The sequence below is a fragment of the Bos javanicus genome, chromosome 24 (genome assembly GCF_032452875.1).
Source record: "Bos javanicus breed banteng chromosome 24, ARS-OSU_banteng_1.0, whole genome shotgun sequence".
NCBI lineage: Eukaryota > Metazoa > Chordata > Mammalia > Artiodactyla > Bovidae > Bos > Bos javanicus.
The window spans coordinates 33,586,757-33,603,293 of NC_083891.1; the positions used below are offsets into that span (position 1 = coordinate 33,586,757).

Sequence of the window (16,537 nt, forward strand, 5' to 3'; positions counted from 1 at the left end):
ATTTTTCTGGGCTCCAAAATCACTACAGATGGTGACTGCAGCCATGAAATTAAAAGACGCTTACTCCTTGGAAGGAAAGTTATGACCAATCTAGATAGCATATTGAAAAGCAGAGACATTACTTTGCCAACAAAAGTTCGTCTAGTCAAGGCTATGGTTTTTCCTGTGGTCATGTATGGATGTGAGAGTTGGACTGTGAAGAAGGCTGAGCGCGGAAGAATTGATGCTTTTGAACTGTGGTGTTGGAGAAGACTCTTGAGAGTCCCTTGGACTGCAAGGAGATCCAACCAGTCCATCCTGAAGGAGATCAGCCCTGGGATTTCTTTGGAAGGAATGATACTAAAGCTGAAACTCCAGTACTTTGGCCACCTCATGCGAAGAGTTGACTCACTGGAAAAGACTCTGATGCTGGGCGGGACTGGGGTGAGGAGGAGAAGGGGACAGAGGATGAGATGGTTGGATGGCATCACTGACTTGATGGACGTGAGTCTGAGTGAACTCTGGGAGTTGGTGATGGACAGGGAGGCCTGGCGTGCTGCGATTCATGGAGTCGCAAAGAGTCAGACACGACTGAGCGACTGATCTGATCTGATCTGGTATACCTAGAGGGATGGTAGTATTCCAAGTCCCTAGAGCAACACCCAGAATGTGGTACAGGGCTCAACTATTTATTGTTAAATTTAATTAAGGCTACAGTGTGAAATTAGAATTCAAATTCATATCTCTGATTCTAAAGCATATGGAGTTTTATATATTCCAGAACAGGCTGCTTATTCCAGTAAGTGTACATCCACAGAAATAGTAGTCGTGGATGACAGAGTACTCAACTTCAGTTTGCATGCATACAAAATATTAGATTATTCCTCCAGTAAAGGCACAGCAGAAAAATCAAACCACCAGCCCTCTTGTAACATACACAGAAATGATAATAAAGGAAAAACATTAACTATAAATAAAGCAAGAAGAGACATGGTTTTTTGTACATAGTTCAAGGTCCTAAATAGCACTTACAGTTCAGACAAGGGAAAACAGCAAAATCTCAAAGTCTTTTCTAATGTAGTGTTAACTTCATAGAAGTGGGAAAAAAGAAAGTTGATAGGTGGAGGTGAATAGCATTATCTTGGGAATTCTCAGTAAAAAGAATCCCTAGAATGCCTGAAAGTGGAGAAATATGCAAGGAAGAAAAGCGAATGGCAGGACAGGAGTTACATAGGAATGGAACTGTGAAGCAGTTGCCACTTATTCAGAAGTAAAAATGGAATTAAAGCATCAAATGCATTAGAACACTGCTACCCTTGAGCTTGTCCTACATCAAACACCAGATAAAGAAACATCATTTAAAGGATAAACAGATGTGGTTGCTGTAATTAATGAAAAAACAAACCTGTAAGAGAATATCCTTAATTTCATAAGCTATTTATCCAAAGTTGACCTAAAGTTGGAAAAAAGATCACTTTAATTAAGCCTCAGAACTGATTACAAATGAACACCAATGTATATTCTCTATTAAGAGGGAAATCACCTCTTACTCAAGAGGACCCAAAGAACCAGACTCACCGATCTTCTAACACTTTAATGGTTTCATGAAGGACTTTCTGTTGCTCTCTCAGCTGTTGATTTTTGGTGAAGAATTCTTCTAGTCTTTGTGCATCTCTGAAAGTCAAGCAGTAAGTTGTTTTTTTCCTTTTTAAGGGAAAAACACTCTTAACAAGACTATTCTGTCATTAAGAACTCCAAAGCATGATCTCACCACTTACATATTATGAATCTGTTGTATCAAAACACAAAAGGTGAGATTTGAATATTTTGTTAATCAGAGATCAAATTATACTAGACTTTGCTCTGCAGTATTTTTATTCTATAGAAGTATCTTTTTTGTTCTTATTTTGTTCTATAGAAGTATCTTCCTAAGCACCAGATATTCATTACACAATGCTAGAACACAGAGTGAATTCTGATGCCACCACTGACTCAACATAGTCAAAATTGCTATTAAACTGTACACTTACTGGTTATTTTTATTATTTCATATACATTTATCAATATAAATAGCAGCTAACTCTACTCACATTGCTTCTATTCCAACTATGAGGGATCGATACTTTGTGTTTTTACAAAGTTTTGTGTTGCTTAAACTTTTACCTGGTATCACTTTTAAGCCAGGGTCTACTGTGAAGTAGATGCAAACCAATCCTATTCTGATGCCTCCTAGGTTTGAATCTCAGCTGCTAAGTACCAACTGTGTGACCTGGTGCAAGTAACCTAAACTCTCTGTACCCCAAAAAATGTGGATACATTAGTATCTACCTCATAAGGCATTTGCAAGGACGAAGTAAGTACTAATGAATATAAAGCATGCAGAACAGTGCTGGCAAATAGTAAACTCTATTTAAGTATTTACTATTTTGATTATGGTCAAGAAAAAACAAAGACATCTAAAATTTTCTTCTAGTAGACTATCTAGTTATTTCCCAAGGCGGTGCCATATTTTACCCCTCTGTCATTACATTTCAGAAAATAAAAAACCACATATATAAAATATGCATTTATTTTATGAAAACCCATTAGAAACTGAATTGGGATTCTCTGTGTGATGTGGAAGCTGAAAATACAAGATAATGGAGTGGTTCAAACACCTTCCCCAAGATCTCTCAAGGGTCAAAAATATCAAATCAAATAAAGGTGACGAAAAAGGAGATGTCCATATGATGGTATCAAAATTGCTAATGAATGTAGTATGAGCAAAAAACAGATGAGCTAAACAACTAAGTCAAAATGTCAGATACCAATGAGGGTATGTCTTAAATATTGGTTGAACATTTGATATTGAATGACAAACCAATACATCTGAGAGTGGTTTCCTGCTATACAACAAATATTGTTCTGATAGCATATGTATAGATACTAAATTTTGGAAGTAACAGATAGCTGAAACTAGTAATGAAAAAACTTCCAATACTTCTTGAAAATATATTTAATTCAGAAGCAGCACTAGGTTTTCACTGATCCTATTTTGGAAGCCTTCAACAAAAATTCAACAGTCAACATTTCTACATGTTATCATTTTGTAAATGAATTTGTGTAAAAGAGAAGCATTAGCTATGTACAGAGACAACATCAGAACACAGGCCTAAAGCAATTACATGATAGATAAATATACTATAGTTATTGATTTCTTTTCTAACTGCTTCTTCTAGGTGGGAATTTCTACGGACTAAGATATTTTACAAATAAAGCTGTTCTAACAATATGGAGACCAGAGATCTTGTTACTGTACCATGGAGGTCTACTGTAAAATATACTTAGAAAGGGGGGTTATGGTAACATAGGCAAATCCAAGTTCCTGGTCCCACAAAGAAATGACCTAGCCTTCTGAAAAATGAAGCATCCTTTTACTTCTCTGATAACTCAGAGGGATTTACTTACTTATCCATGCTTCCAAAACGTGTAACCCCAAGTTACCTAAGGTAGGCAAGGCACAGAGTAATCACAATATATATTAAAAGGCTGCTAAGAAGATCAAATGACTGAACCATATAGTGAAGTAAAGCATAGATTTAGAAATGTTATAGGTGACTTTTAAGAAAGTAATATTCAACAGTCATTTACAAATTTAAGGTTTCTTATGTGGTTGTTTGGTTAGACATGTAGAGAAATACCTCTTGTATAAAAAATATATCCTAACTAATAAGATACACATCCTGAAATTTAAATGTTTAAAATGACATCTTTAAGGCAGGAACATGTTGACTTTCAACATGCAAAGTATTTAAAAGTGCCATTAATCAAGAAGAATCATAAAATTATTCTAAAAAAAACTTTTAAAAATTTATGATTTCATATTTCTGTATCTAAGTCATCTTCCAAACATCACTTTCTAGTTGTAATGGAAAACTTCACAATTTCCAATTTCAGATTATAATAGAAAAAATAGTGAGGCATGTTTTGATGAGCAGTTGGTAACTCCAGCTTCTGGTTAAGGCCTTGGAAGATTCAGGAATATGAAAGAAATGAGACCTACTGGTATATATATTATAAAGCAAGTACAATATTATTAGTCACAATGATGTTAAATTTTGTCATGAATAATAATATTCCACTACGCCATCTGTTTCAGATTTCTGAATGTAGACGTTCTAAAAAACCAGGAGTAAAATCTGCTCCTGACTTAGAAAATCAGATCTGATTCTGGGGTTAATAATCAAAACAATTCAGGGGAACTGCTGGGAATTTCAAACTAGTTAAAAGGGGTCTCAGAATATCCATTTAGTTTCCATTTCTTATGAGTTAGAAATCCCACAATTATTCTGCTCCCCATCTTGTAGTATCTTAAATTCCAGGTATTAATCATAGGTGAGAAAAAAAATGCCATTAACAGATCAAAATGATATATAGATCAGTTTCCATCTCAATAAGTATAAGGAAAAAGATATATTAAAATTATATTAAAATATAAATATATTAAAATAATACCTAAGGCTATACTCTTATTACTTATAATTATTGATAAATTATTATTACTTTTCCTTTAGAATTTTGGGAGAAGGCAGTGGCAACCCACTCCAGTACTCTTGCCTGGAAAATCCCATGGACGGAGGAGCCTGGTAGGCTGCAATCCATGGGGTCGCGAAGAGTCGGACACGACTGAGCGACTTCACTTTCACTTTTCACTTTCATGCATTGGAGAAGGAAATGGCAACCCACTCCAGTGTTCTTGCCTGGAGAATCCCAGGGACGGGGGAGCCTGGTGGGCTGCCCTCTATGGGGTCGCACAGAGTCGGACACAACTGAAGCGACTTAGCAGCAGCAGCAGCAGCAGCATACAAGGTTCACACTAAGTAGGTCAAATAGGACATCAATATCAGTTACCTTATAAATAAGACACCAGTATTATATATACTGATACTTACAAAATTCGTTCCTTTTTCAGTTTGGTTACTTTCACTTGTAAACCTGAAAAAGAAAAAAAAACCCACAGTATTTTATTTATACATTTTATCATTTCTAAAGCAGTTAATCTAAGTTTCTTTATGACTCTAATAACAACACTATTAAATCACTTGAGTCTGGCCTCTGAACAATGAGCCAAGTCCCATTAGTTTGAAGAATATACTTCCCTTATTCGCACCCTGAAGTCACAAAATATCTGCAACATTGTTGCTCCGAGTCTATTGTATGACAGCCAAATAGAATGAAATTTTCTCCACCTAAAGTTACTTCCTAATAGCATGAGCAAGCATATAATTAGATGTTCATTATGAATGAAGGTTTATGTTCTGGCATAGCCTATGTATTTTGCTAACAGCAATACTGCTTATATAGACTCAAATCTTCTGGGATTAAAACAGATTGGGTCAGGAAGTCCTGGACTAGGAACACAACTGCTGACAAGGTACTTAACAAAAGGCACTACTGTATCTAGTTCAAGATATGTATTACACGTGTTATATGTATTTTTAATTTTGAGTCAGATAACAAAATATAAAACTACTCCCTATGCTACTGTGCTGTGCTCAGTCGTGTCTGACTCTTTGCCATCTCATGGACTGTAGCCTGCCAGGCTCCTCTGTCCATGGGACTTTTCAGGCAAGAGACTGGAGCGGGTTGCCATTTCCTACTCCAGGGGATCTTCCTGACCCAGGGATGGAACCACGTCTCTTGCGTCTCCTGCACTGCAGGTGGATTCTTTACCACTGAGCCACACAGGAAGCCATACAAGATGTTATTACCACTGGGGTAAACTGGGTAAAGGGGATACATACAGTGTGAGTCTACAATAAGTTCAAAATAAAGAAAATTTACGGAAAAGTATTGAGAGGGTTGGAACACTGTGAAAATGTAAAGCATTATAATAAAAGGAAAAAATTTTTAATGTTAAAAATAAAAACTGGTATGATCTTTTGATTTTCAAAAAGTCTTTTCCATCTGTCAAGTTAGTTCCCTAGCTGGGGAAGATTTCTTCTTTTTCAGGTGATGATGACTACTCAGAAGACCTTTAAAGTACTTAGTAAAGCATTAACTCATTTTTGAAGAATTAAGAAAAGAACTTGTGACCCCACTAGGCCAAAGACTAGAGTCAGCAGTTTTCTACTTTCTTCTACCCTCCCCAAAGTGTGTGAAAATTTAATTTTGGCTGACTTCTAAAACTCAGGTCTGCCTTTAAAAGTGAAAAGTAGCACCCAAGATGAAATGGATTATTGCTATGAACCATTTTATGAAAAGGAACAATGAGATAGAAAATCCTTAAAAACTTCAAAAGAAAATTCTTGGGAAACATGGAAAGACTACTCTTTTATCTTATAAGCGTTCAACACCTGCGAGGCATTTGTTCTGTCATGCAGACCAGCCCTGAAGCAGGTTTATGTTTGTATGTGTATGTATGTGTGTTTAAATTTTAGCATTTGCTATTCATCAAGTCAATTAGGCATCCACAATTAGAACCCCTATAAAGTGTGCTTTAATCCTGCTCCACACCCATCGGAAGGAATGAGGCTATACGACAAGGCAGCTCCTGTATGAACAGGCAGTCTGTTCAAAAAAGTATTTGGGATTGTTAACACTGGAAACTTGAGACACCTAATGAGAAAACAGCGCTCAAAAGACCAAAAGCACTGTACACCCAACACCCACGCATATATGAATTTTGGACAAAATGAAACAATTAAGGGCCCACATGTGTACTCACATACCAGAAGAAACAAATTTAAGAATTCGGAAATAAGGCAAGAATTCAACTTGTCATAAACAAAATCATTGCTATGTTTATACTAATTTTCGTTTGCTGAGAAAAAACCATTTATGTATATACTGTCACTGTAAAAAAAATTATTTACGGTTTTGAATGATAAATTGTAAGTCTAATAATATTTTTCTTGACAAATAGTGGCTTTACATATGGCTTAAATAATTAAACTTCTACCAAAAACATTACTATTTCGGTAACTGCCTAATCAATTTCAACTCCAAAGTAAAGACATTGTCTTTATAAAATGCAGCTACTTTTAGTGTGTGTTTAGTTTACTTTTAAGATTTAATTATATCAAAATGGGTAAATTAATTTTTTGCAGATTTTATTGAATTTATGTTAATACAAATGGAAAATAATACATGTGACAGTTAATGACAGTATTCTTTTTTAAACTGAATTATAGTTGATGTACAATATTATGTTCTTTGTTGTTGTTACAGGTGTATAATTAGTGATTCCCAATTTTTAAAGATTATACTCCATTTATAGTTACTATAAAATATTGGCTGTATTTCATGTGTTGTACAATACATACTTGTAGCTTATTTTACACCTAATAGTTTATACCTCTTAATCCCTTATCTTATATTGACCCCCACTTACCTCTCCCCACTGGTAACCACTGATTTGTTCTTTTTATCTGTGGGTCTGCATCTTCTTTTTGTCATATTCACTCATTTGTTTAATTTTTTAGATTCCACATAGAAGTGATACCATATAGTATTTGCCTTCCTCTGACTTCTCTCACTTGGCATAATACCCTCTAAGCACATCCATGTTACTGCAAATGGCAACGTTTCATTCTTTTCATGGCTGAGCAATATTTCAGTGTGTGTGTGTGTGTGTGTATTTACACACATCTTTATCCATTCATCTGCTGATGGATACTTACATTGTTTCCGTATCTTGGCGATGGTAAATAACACTGCTATGAACACTGGTGTGCATTTACCATTTCAAATTAGTGTTTTTATTTTCAAATATATACCCAGGAGTGAAATGGCTGGGTCATAGGGTAGTTCTACTTTCAGATTTTTGAGACACCTTCATACTGTTTTCCACAGTAGCTGCACTGATTTATATTCCCACTATGACAGCTCCCTTTTCTCTACGTCCTCACCAACATTTGTTATTTGTGTTCTTTATAAGTCATTCTGACATGTATGTGGTGATGTCTCATTGCCCTTTTGATTTGTACTTTTCTGATGACTAGCTTGTCATAATAATGAACAGGACACTGATGTTATGGACCAAAATCACTTGTCATTCCTTTCATTGCTAATTTGTATAGTCTTAACATGAATTTTATCTTTTTGGAATTTTTGATGAAACATGGGAAAATAAATGGAGCAATCCAAAAGTGAATCAAGACATATTTATCCTGTCATATTAGAGCCTCCGCACTTTCCGTTTCTTCAAAGGGGTCCAATTCTGTCCTCACAAATCTGCCTCACTTTCTATGAAACTGATTACCATATTTACCAGATACAGAAAATATTATGAGATGTTGATGACAGAATGTAGCATGGACAAAAAACTATTTATTAAAATGGTAGCACTCTGAAAAATATTCTAAATTTCATCTTATAACTTGTGCTTTTAAAATAATAAACCAGATACTGACAGGGATTTTAAAACATGAAAAAAACCCCCAAAACCCCTGCATTCAAATGAATTCAAATGTATTTAAGTTTGTATGCATATCTAAGAAAAATTATGTAACTCAAGTATTACATTAATAACTTTTCCATTTTTTTTAACCTGGACATGAAGTTTTAGAAGTAATGAGTCAATTTTGATTCCTGTATATACTTTAAAACCTGCGAAGTCTGGACAAGTCCCTGTTTGATGTCTTTCAAGTGGCCTCTTACACTGGGTTTCTCCAAATGGATCCTCTACTTTCAAACAAAAAAATAAAGTATCCTTCAGGCATGTCTTTGATCTTATAGTAAGAGTCACAGGAACTGATTTTACACAGAATGATGTGGAACACATTGACAAGGGACTGTCAAGAGTCTTCCCTTCAGCAAATTTGCCAGGCCCCACCAAAATATTTTTAAATAACATATGTGTGCTTAGTCACTCAGTCATGTCTGACTCTTTGTGACCCCATGGACAGCAGCCTGCCAGGGTCCTCTGTCCATGGGATTCTCCAGACAAGAATACTGGAATGGGTTGCCATGCCCTTTTCCAGAGGATCTTCCCAACCCAGGGATCGAACCCAGGTCTCCCACATTGCAGGTGTATTCTTTGCCATCTGAGCCACCAGGGAAGCCCAAATACTAATTTTTTAAAAATAGTGCTCGATCATTTAAAATCTTTAAGAATCCGTAAGTAATCTCGAAATTGGTAAAAGTTGCCTAATCAATATATTAAAATATGCCAGAATTTATCTTCTCTCAACTCAAACATATATCCAGTGTTAGATATGTTTGATATATCATGTATATCAAATTCATAAAGCACAGATATTAATAGAGTTTCCTGAAGAATCTGAAACACCAAGAAACATGAAGAAATCTAACAAATATTTTATCCCTGTTATGAGCCTAAAAAATAAAACTGTCCCAGTTTTAAATGGGTATGCATAAAAATTCTAAAATGATGATGATTATGTGCCACATGAAAAACAAGCAGTTTGGTTAATAATAACAACAAAAATAAGTCACACATAAAACAGTATGTACATGGATCACAACAATACAATAAGCTACATGCATTTCTCTTAAAACTAGAAAAGAATAGACAACTGTCATTCTTATAAAATGATGCTTTTACAGTATCACCGAAAAATAAAAAATTTAAAGTAAATGAGTAGTATTTAGGGTTTCAGAGACAAAAAATTTTGATATTTTCATATCTTATGGAAATTTTTTTTGGCCATGCCACAGGCTTGTGGAATCTTAGTTCCCTGACCAGGGACTAAACCCAGGCCACGGCAGTGAAAGCTCTGAGTCCCAACCACTGGACTGCCAAGGAATTCTCTTATGGGATTTTGAAAACTTATGTTCAAGAAAATGCTCCACTGATGCAGATATAAACTATGCAACTCATTCAGATACCAGTTACTAATTTCTTACCACGTGCCAAGCACTTTTACCTATGGAAATGCAAGTATAAAGATGAGTAAGATCTGGACTCTGTACAATAAAATTTTAATGATCTTAAAAAGCAGTTATACAACAGAAAGTAATTATTTGAAGGATAAAGAATTTAGCCTTATGCTTGAAGATGGCATAATGCTAATTCTCTATCAAATGTTTAATAAAAACTCAAGTACGTCTGGTCCTATTTAAATCATTTGGAGATACTATGTTTGTTTTACCTCCAGGTCACAAAGAATAAGCTTTTATATAGTGTATTGCTCCCATAATAGCTTAAACTTCAAGTTGTTCCTACAGGTAAACTTGCATGGTGGGGTCACAGTATAATAAACCAAGAGGAAGATAAGGCTGGTCTTCAACAGAAGTTGGGAGATGTTATTATTCCTTTGTAGATTTAAAAGCTCATGCAGCTGATTATATTGTTATTATCTGTAACCAAGACAGACTATCTTATATTTGGCTTATTTTTGTTATCACTTTGTTATATAATTATACTGTATTAGTATTTTCCTAAGGAGAGATGAATACAATGCTCCCCAAACCCACTGTATCTTCTTCATGGCTATATTGTCAGCAACTGCTATGATTCCCAGTATATAATTCAGTAACTACTCACTGAATGAACAGCAAGTCAGTACTAAAATTCAGAATCCTTCCTCAATGTTTCACACTATATTTTCTGGGGGGAAATAGTGTAGTCAAGTGAAGAGTAGAATTAATGTAAAATACTCATATTTGTCCCTGGACATATGACCATAAGCATAATCACTTTAAAATCATATCTTTATCATTAACTACAAATTTGAATTTCTAAATTTTTAAATATTTGAAGTCAATACCATGCCTCAGATATAAACAGCTCCTATCAATTGATAGGCAAGAGGCCAACAAGCCAATAATCAGGTATATAAACAGTTCTTAAAAAGAAATGCAAACCACCCTCAAACATAAGCAAAGATGCTTAATTTCACTCATAAGGGAAATATAAATTAAAACTATACTTTTCAGTAGATATGTTAATAAAATACAACATGGAGACATGTTTTAGATACAGATTAGAACAAACTAACTATAAACAGACATTTTAGGTACCTGAGTAAAGTTGAACATGACCACCTAATAGGTATGAGATGACATTAAAGAATTTATTTAATGTGATAGTGGCATTTTCTGGTTAAAAAAGACTCCTGGAATATACTAAAATGTTTATATATGAAATTATGTCAGAAACTTCAAAATAATTGAGTGGAAGAGGGATAAAGATGCAAATGGAATATGGGTAAAGACTGGCCATGTTGGCTGAAGCTGAGTGATGGGTAAGTAGGAGTTCTTTATACAATTTTCTTTACTTCTGTAAGTGGGTAATATTTCCTAAAATTAGTCTTAAAATTCAAATTAAAAAAAAAAGAAAACAACACAAAAGGTAATAAAAAGTGGTTACCTTTAGTGTGTGGGGAGGAGAGGGATAAATTTTTACTGTTTATTTTGTGCTTTGACAATTTTAGAAAAAAAGTTTAATAATAATTAAAAAACACAGTAAAACAAGAATAACTCCACTGATACCCGGATTTCTAAATGAACACTAATGTACCTAGACTACATCGGTAATCCTAATATGCTGAAAGAGAGCTTTAAAGGAAACAGATCAGAATAATTTATCAAAGAATGAGCATAACAGAGCAGTAAAGTATGCAAGTGAACTGGGAGATGTATTGAAACTCCAACCTTTCATAATAAAATTAAAGAGTTTTTAATGTTTATCTCAGCCACGAATTTAAAAACTACAATTAAGAAATAGTTTCAGTAAAGTTGTATGATACAAAGTCAACACACAAAAATCAGTGGTGTTTCTTTATATTAACAATGAGCAATCTGAAAAGGGAATCAAGAAAATTCCATTTATGGTAGCATCCAAAAGCATCCAATACAAAATTAAGGAATAGGCTTAACTAAGGAGATGAGACTTGTATGATGAAAACTACAAAACATTGCTGGAAGAAATTTTTAAAAGTTAAGACATCTTATGTTCATGGAAGAGAAGACAACACTGTTCAGATGTCAACACTACTCAATGTGATCTATAGATACAATGTAATCTGTATTGAAATCCCAATGATATTTTTTGCAGAACTAGAAAAATCTGTCCTAAAATTCGTATGAAATCTCAAGGGACTCCAAATAACCACAACAATCTTGAAAAAGAACAACATTGGACACCACATATTTCTTGACTTCAAAACAAAATAAAAAGCTACAATAATCAGAACAATGTGGTACTGGCATAAGGACAGACATATAGACCAATTAGAATAGAGCCCAGAAATAAACTCTTGCAGATATGATGAAATGGTTTTTGAGAAGGGTTCCAAGACCATTCAAAGAGGAAAGGACAGTCTTTTCAACACATGGTGCTGGGCAAGTGAAATATTCACAAGCAAAAGAAGGAAGTTAGACTCTTACATTACACTAAATACAAACTTTAACTCAAATGGATCACGGACCTAGACATAAAAGCTAAAACTGTAAAACTCTTAAAAGAAAACACAAGGGAAAAGCTTAATGGCAATGAATTTGGCAATGATTTCTTGGAACAAAAGAGAAGTATAGGCAACAAATGAAAAAAGTAGATAATTTAGACTCTACCAAAATTTAAAACTTCTATGCATCAAAGGACACAATTGACAGAGTGAAGAAGCAACTCACAGAATGGCAGGAAATACTTGCAAGCATGTATCAGATAAGAGATTAATATCCAAAATATACAAAGAACTTCTACAACTCAACTGCCACAAAAACCAATCTGATTAAAAATAGGCAAAGAATTTGAGCAGACATTTCTTCAAATGTACACAAATAGCCAATAAACAGGAAAAGATAATATAGCCAATAAGCATGAAAAAACAACATTACTAATCATTAGGGAAATAAAAAGAATATGGAGTTTTCTTAAAAAGCTAAAAAAAGAGTTACCATATGATCCTGCAATCCAACTCCTGGGCACACATCAGGAGAAAACTAATTTGAAAAGATACATACATCCCAATGTTCACAGCAGCACTATTTACAATACTCAAGATATGGAAGCATCTAGTGTTCACTGACAGATGAATGGTTAAAGAAGATGTGGTACAGATATACAATGGAATATTACTCAGTAATAAAAAAGGAATGAAACAGTGCCATGCAGCAACGTGGATGGACCTAGAGAGTACCATATTAAGTGAAATAAGTCAGAGAAAGACAAATATATCACTTATACGTGGAATCTAAAAAAAAATGATACAAATACAAAACAGAAATAGAGTCAAAGACACAAATACCAACCTTATGGTTACCAAAGGGGATGGATGGGGTGAGATAAATTAACAGTTCGGGATTAACATATACACATTATATACTATAAACAGGTAAACAACAAGGACCTACTGTGTAGCACAGGTGACTAACATTTTATAATAAACTATAAACCTAGAATACATATTTACGTATAACTGAATCACTATGCTGTACACTTAAAACCAACACAATTGTAAATTAAATATACTTCAATTAAAAAAAGAAAAAGCTATGTGACTTACAAAGCACTGTATTAGCAAACCTATGGTGGCAACACATAATCAAGAAATACATGTAAAACAAAGCATTTCCACACATGGGACAAATGTATTACATTAAAGTCACAGAATTAGATAGGTATACTAAGGTTTAATATCCAACTTGAGATCAGCTTTCATAGTACATTTTCACAATCACATGTAATATTTATATACTTATCCAACCACAACAGCTCAATCATCTGTATGCTCACTACATTTCATATAAATATTTTAGTTCTTATTACACTGTAATTATCTGTTAACATGACTTTATCTCTACCAAAATGCAGACTCTCTGAAGGCAAACTGCTATTTATTTTTGGATCACAGGGCTTGGTGGCAAACCCAAGCACTGAGAAACAAATTCTCAAGGTTTGTTGAACTTAAGAAGTGTATAAAAAAATCCTGTAAATAAATTCACAGAAGAAAATTAACTGTAGCGGTTATATAACTTGGCTGAGATCACAGAGCATGTAGATAAATGAAATCAGAATTTAAATCCAGATCTTCAATCAACCATTTCTATGCCCCTTCCACCACACCATACACATTAACACAAGTAACTACAAGTTGCGCAAGAGCTACATCCTATGGTAGTTGTCTGTAGTCAAAAAGCAACAACTCAACCATAAATATGAATCCCCCAAAATTAGAACAGTAAAGGTCCCTTAAGAAGGAGATCTTTGAACTGTCGCACAGACTAGTTATTACTACTATGTCTCAGCAGAATAATGCTATAGGTATTTAAGAAAAAAATTACCTTGTACTTCCTTATCATGATACTCCTTCAATTTTGTCCAAAGATCCTTGAAATCATTAGATACATCTGCAGAACTAGGGCTTCCACAACTGCTTCCTGAGAGGTTCATCTTGCTTAATACGCTCCACGCTTCTATTGGTTAATGTTTCCTGAACTTTTCTGTTACATTATATACGTCTGAAGTTGCCTTTGGCCAGTTGAAATACCTGAAACAACAGATTACAAGGTAAATGAATTCTACATTTATCTTTATGTAATTTGAAACCAGGATGACTTCAAGCCCAGCCAGCTATACTCAAGTTTTCCTTCTTAACCTATGATCAATCACTTTAGAATTTGAGGTGCAGAAGTTAGGAAAAAAAGATGATTATGGAAAGAAAAGTCCCAATTTCAGTTATCTGGCCTTAAATCACGCAAATTTTTTTCAGGTGAATTTTTTCTTATTCTGTCAAAAAGGAAGTGATTACCTACATTGTGTTATATTGAAAGGACTCTTACATAGAGAGGTTTATAATCATTCATGGTCAGAACCAATTCACCATTCTTAAAGAATTTATTGCTTTTTAAACTTCTGAGCTGATATGGAATACAACATTTTGAACCAAAAACTGGAAAGCATTCTGAAGTATTCTTGACTTAGGCATTCACATCTAGACATACACGCACACTGTAAAAGAGCAAGAAAGATGATTGACATAACACAAGTATCTGAACAGCTTTTTCATAAGAGAAATCCGTGAGCAAGAAACACAGCAAAGATCTATGGAGACAGAAACAATAATAAAGCAACTAGGGAAAAGTTATTTCGTGCCTCTCAGAGTAAAGGTGAATGATCATTACTTGTGTAACCCCTGAAGGAAGCAAAAGGCTATTATTAGGAAGTTCAAGTGAATTAATAAATATTTTAATATGTGTTCTTAAACTGAAACCATTAACTAGTTACTACTAAAAAAAAATTAAATGATTAACAAGTCTACTAAACCTCACATCTCGCTCCTTAGCCAATGCCTTACCATTGCTAACAAGTGCCCAAATAGATTTAAGTGTCTCTTGCTATTTCTTGAGGTCTCTGATGAAGAGGCTAAGATAAGCAATGGCCATTTCCAAAGGGAGCAATATATGTGCAGAGTCACTTGGTAAACTATAAAGCACTAAAGAAATAAAAATACATTAAGGCTTTCCAAAATCGTGACTACACTTTTTAAAAATAGTGAAAACTGAACAAGTACTAGATTTTAGATAATGTTAAGAATTTTTTAATTTTCTTGTATGATAAAAAGAAAGCCCTTTCTTTATCTATTAAAGTGATAAATAATGTAGTCTCTATAGGTAAACTGAAGATTCACTGGGACTTGCATTAAAATACTCCAGCGAAAACAAGTAAATGTTGGGTGGACAGATAAATCAAGAAGGGTTGAACTATCACAATTATTGAAGCTGGGCAACCAGATAGGTATATGAAGGTTTCATAATTCTAGTGTTTTTCTAGTCTAGTTTTCTAATAATAAGTGTAAATTATTATTTACATAATATACATCATATTAAGTATATGATAATAATATGTATATTTACATAATATACATCATATTAAGTATATAATATAGTAATGCATTACTATATTATTTATACAATAAAGTTTTTAAAAGTGGGTCCATTGAATTAATATAGCTTTATCTTCAAAGAGGCCTGTTCTAAAAGATAAAGCAATGGGTCTCTTCTATCATCAATATAAGCCACCATTTATTAAGTGTTCACTATATACCATTGGAGAAGGAAATGGCAACCCACTCCAGTGTTCTTGCCTGGAGAATCCCAGGGACGGGGGAGCCTGGTGGGCTGCCGTCTATGGGGTCGCACAGAGTCGGACACGACTGAAGCGACTTAGCAGCAGCAGCAGCAGCAGCAGCAGCATATACCATGGAGTGTGCCATTTTCTATTCTCTTTTAATTTAATCGTCAGAGCAACTGCATGAAACAGCCACTATTACTAATTTCATTTTAGAGCTGAAGAAAACAGGCTTAAGAGATTAAATGACTTGCCCAAGGTCACACTACGAGGCTACATCAAGGCTGGAACTCAACTTGTGATGTCAGTGAACTCCAAAATACTTTTAAGAAGCCAAAAAAAAAAAAGTAAGTTAATTACCTATATTAATCAAAAAGTTCAAATCAATATTTGTTACTTTAATGAACAGTTTAAAATTGTATATTTTAGTATTAAATGGTTTAAAGCCAATAGTGTAAAATAAAACCTCCTTTAATAAATATATCTATCTTCAGAGATAGTAAAAAGGTTGGTTTTTTTTTTTTTTTGCCCCGCACATAACAA

The 16,537-nt window shown here is 34.1% G+C and overlaps 1 protein-coding gene across 2 annotated transcripts in view; it reads right to left on the minus strand.

The window, feature by feature from the left end:
• Positions 1-16,537, minus strand: part of RBBP8 (RB binding protein 8, endonuclease) — an 82,663-nt gene that overhangs the window by 47,721 nt on the left and 18,405 nt on the right. For both annotated transcript variants that reach the window (XM_061399765.1, XM_061399764.1), the window contains 3 exons: positions 14,209-14,414; positions 4,911-4,953; positions 1,558-1,653 (listed from right to left, as the gene is read on the minus strand). In XM_061399765.1, coding sequence (XP_061255749.1) covers positions 1,558-1,653; positions 4,911-4,953; positions 14,209-14,317 — 248 coding nt within the window. In that variant the 5' untranslated portion in view covers positions 14,318-14,414. The remainder of the gene's footprint in view (positions 1-1,557; positions 1,654-4,910; positions 4,954-14,208; positions 14,415-16,537) is intronic.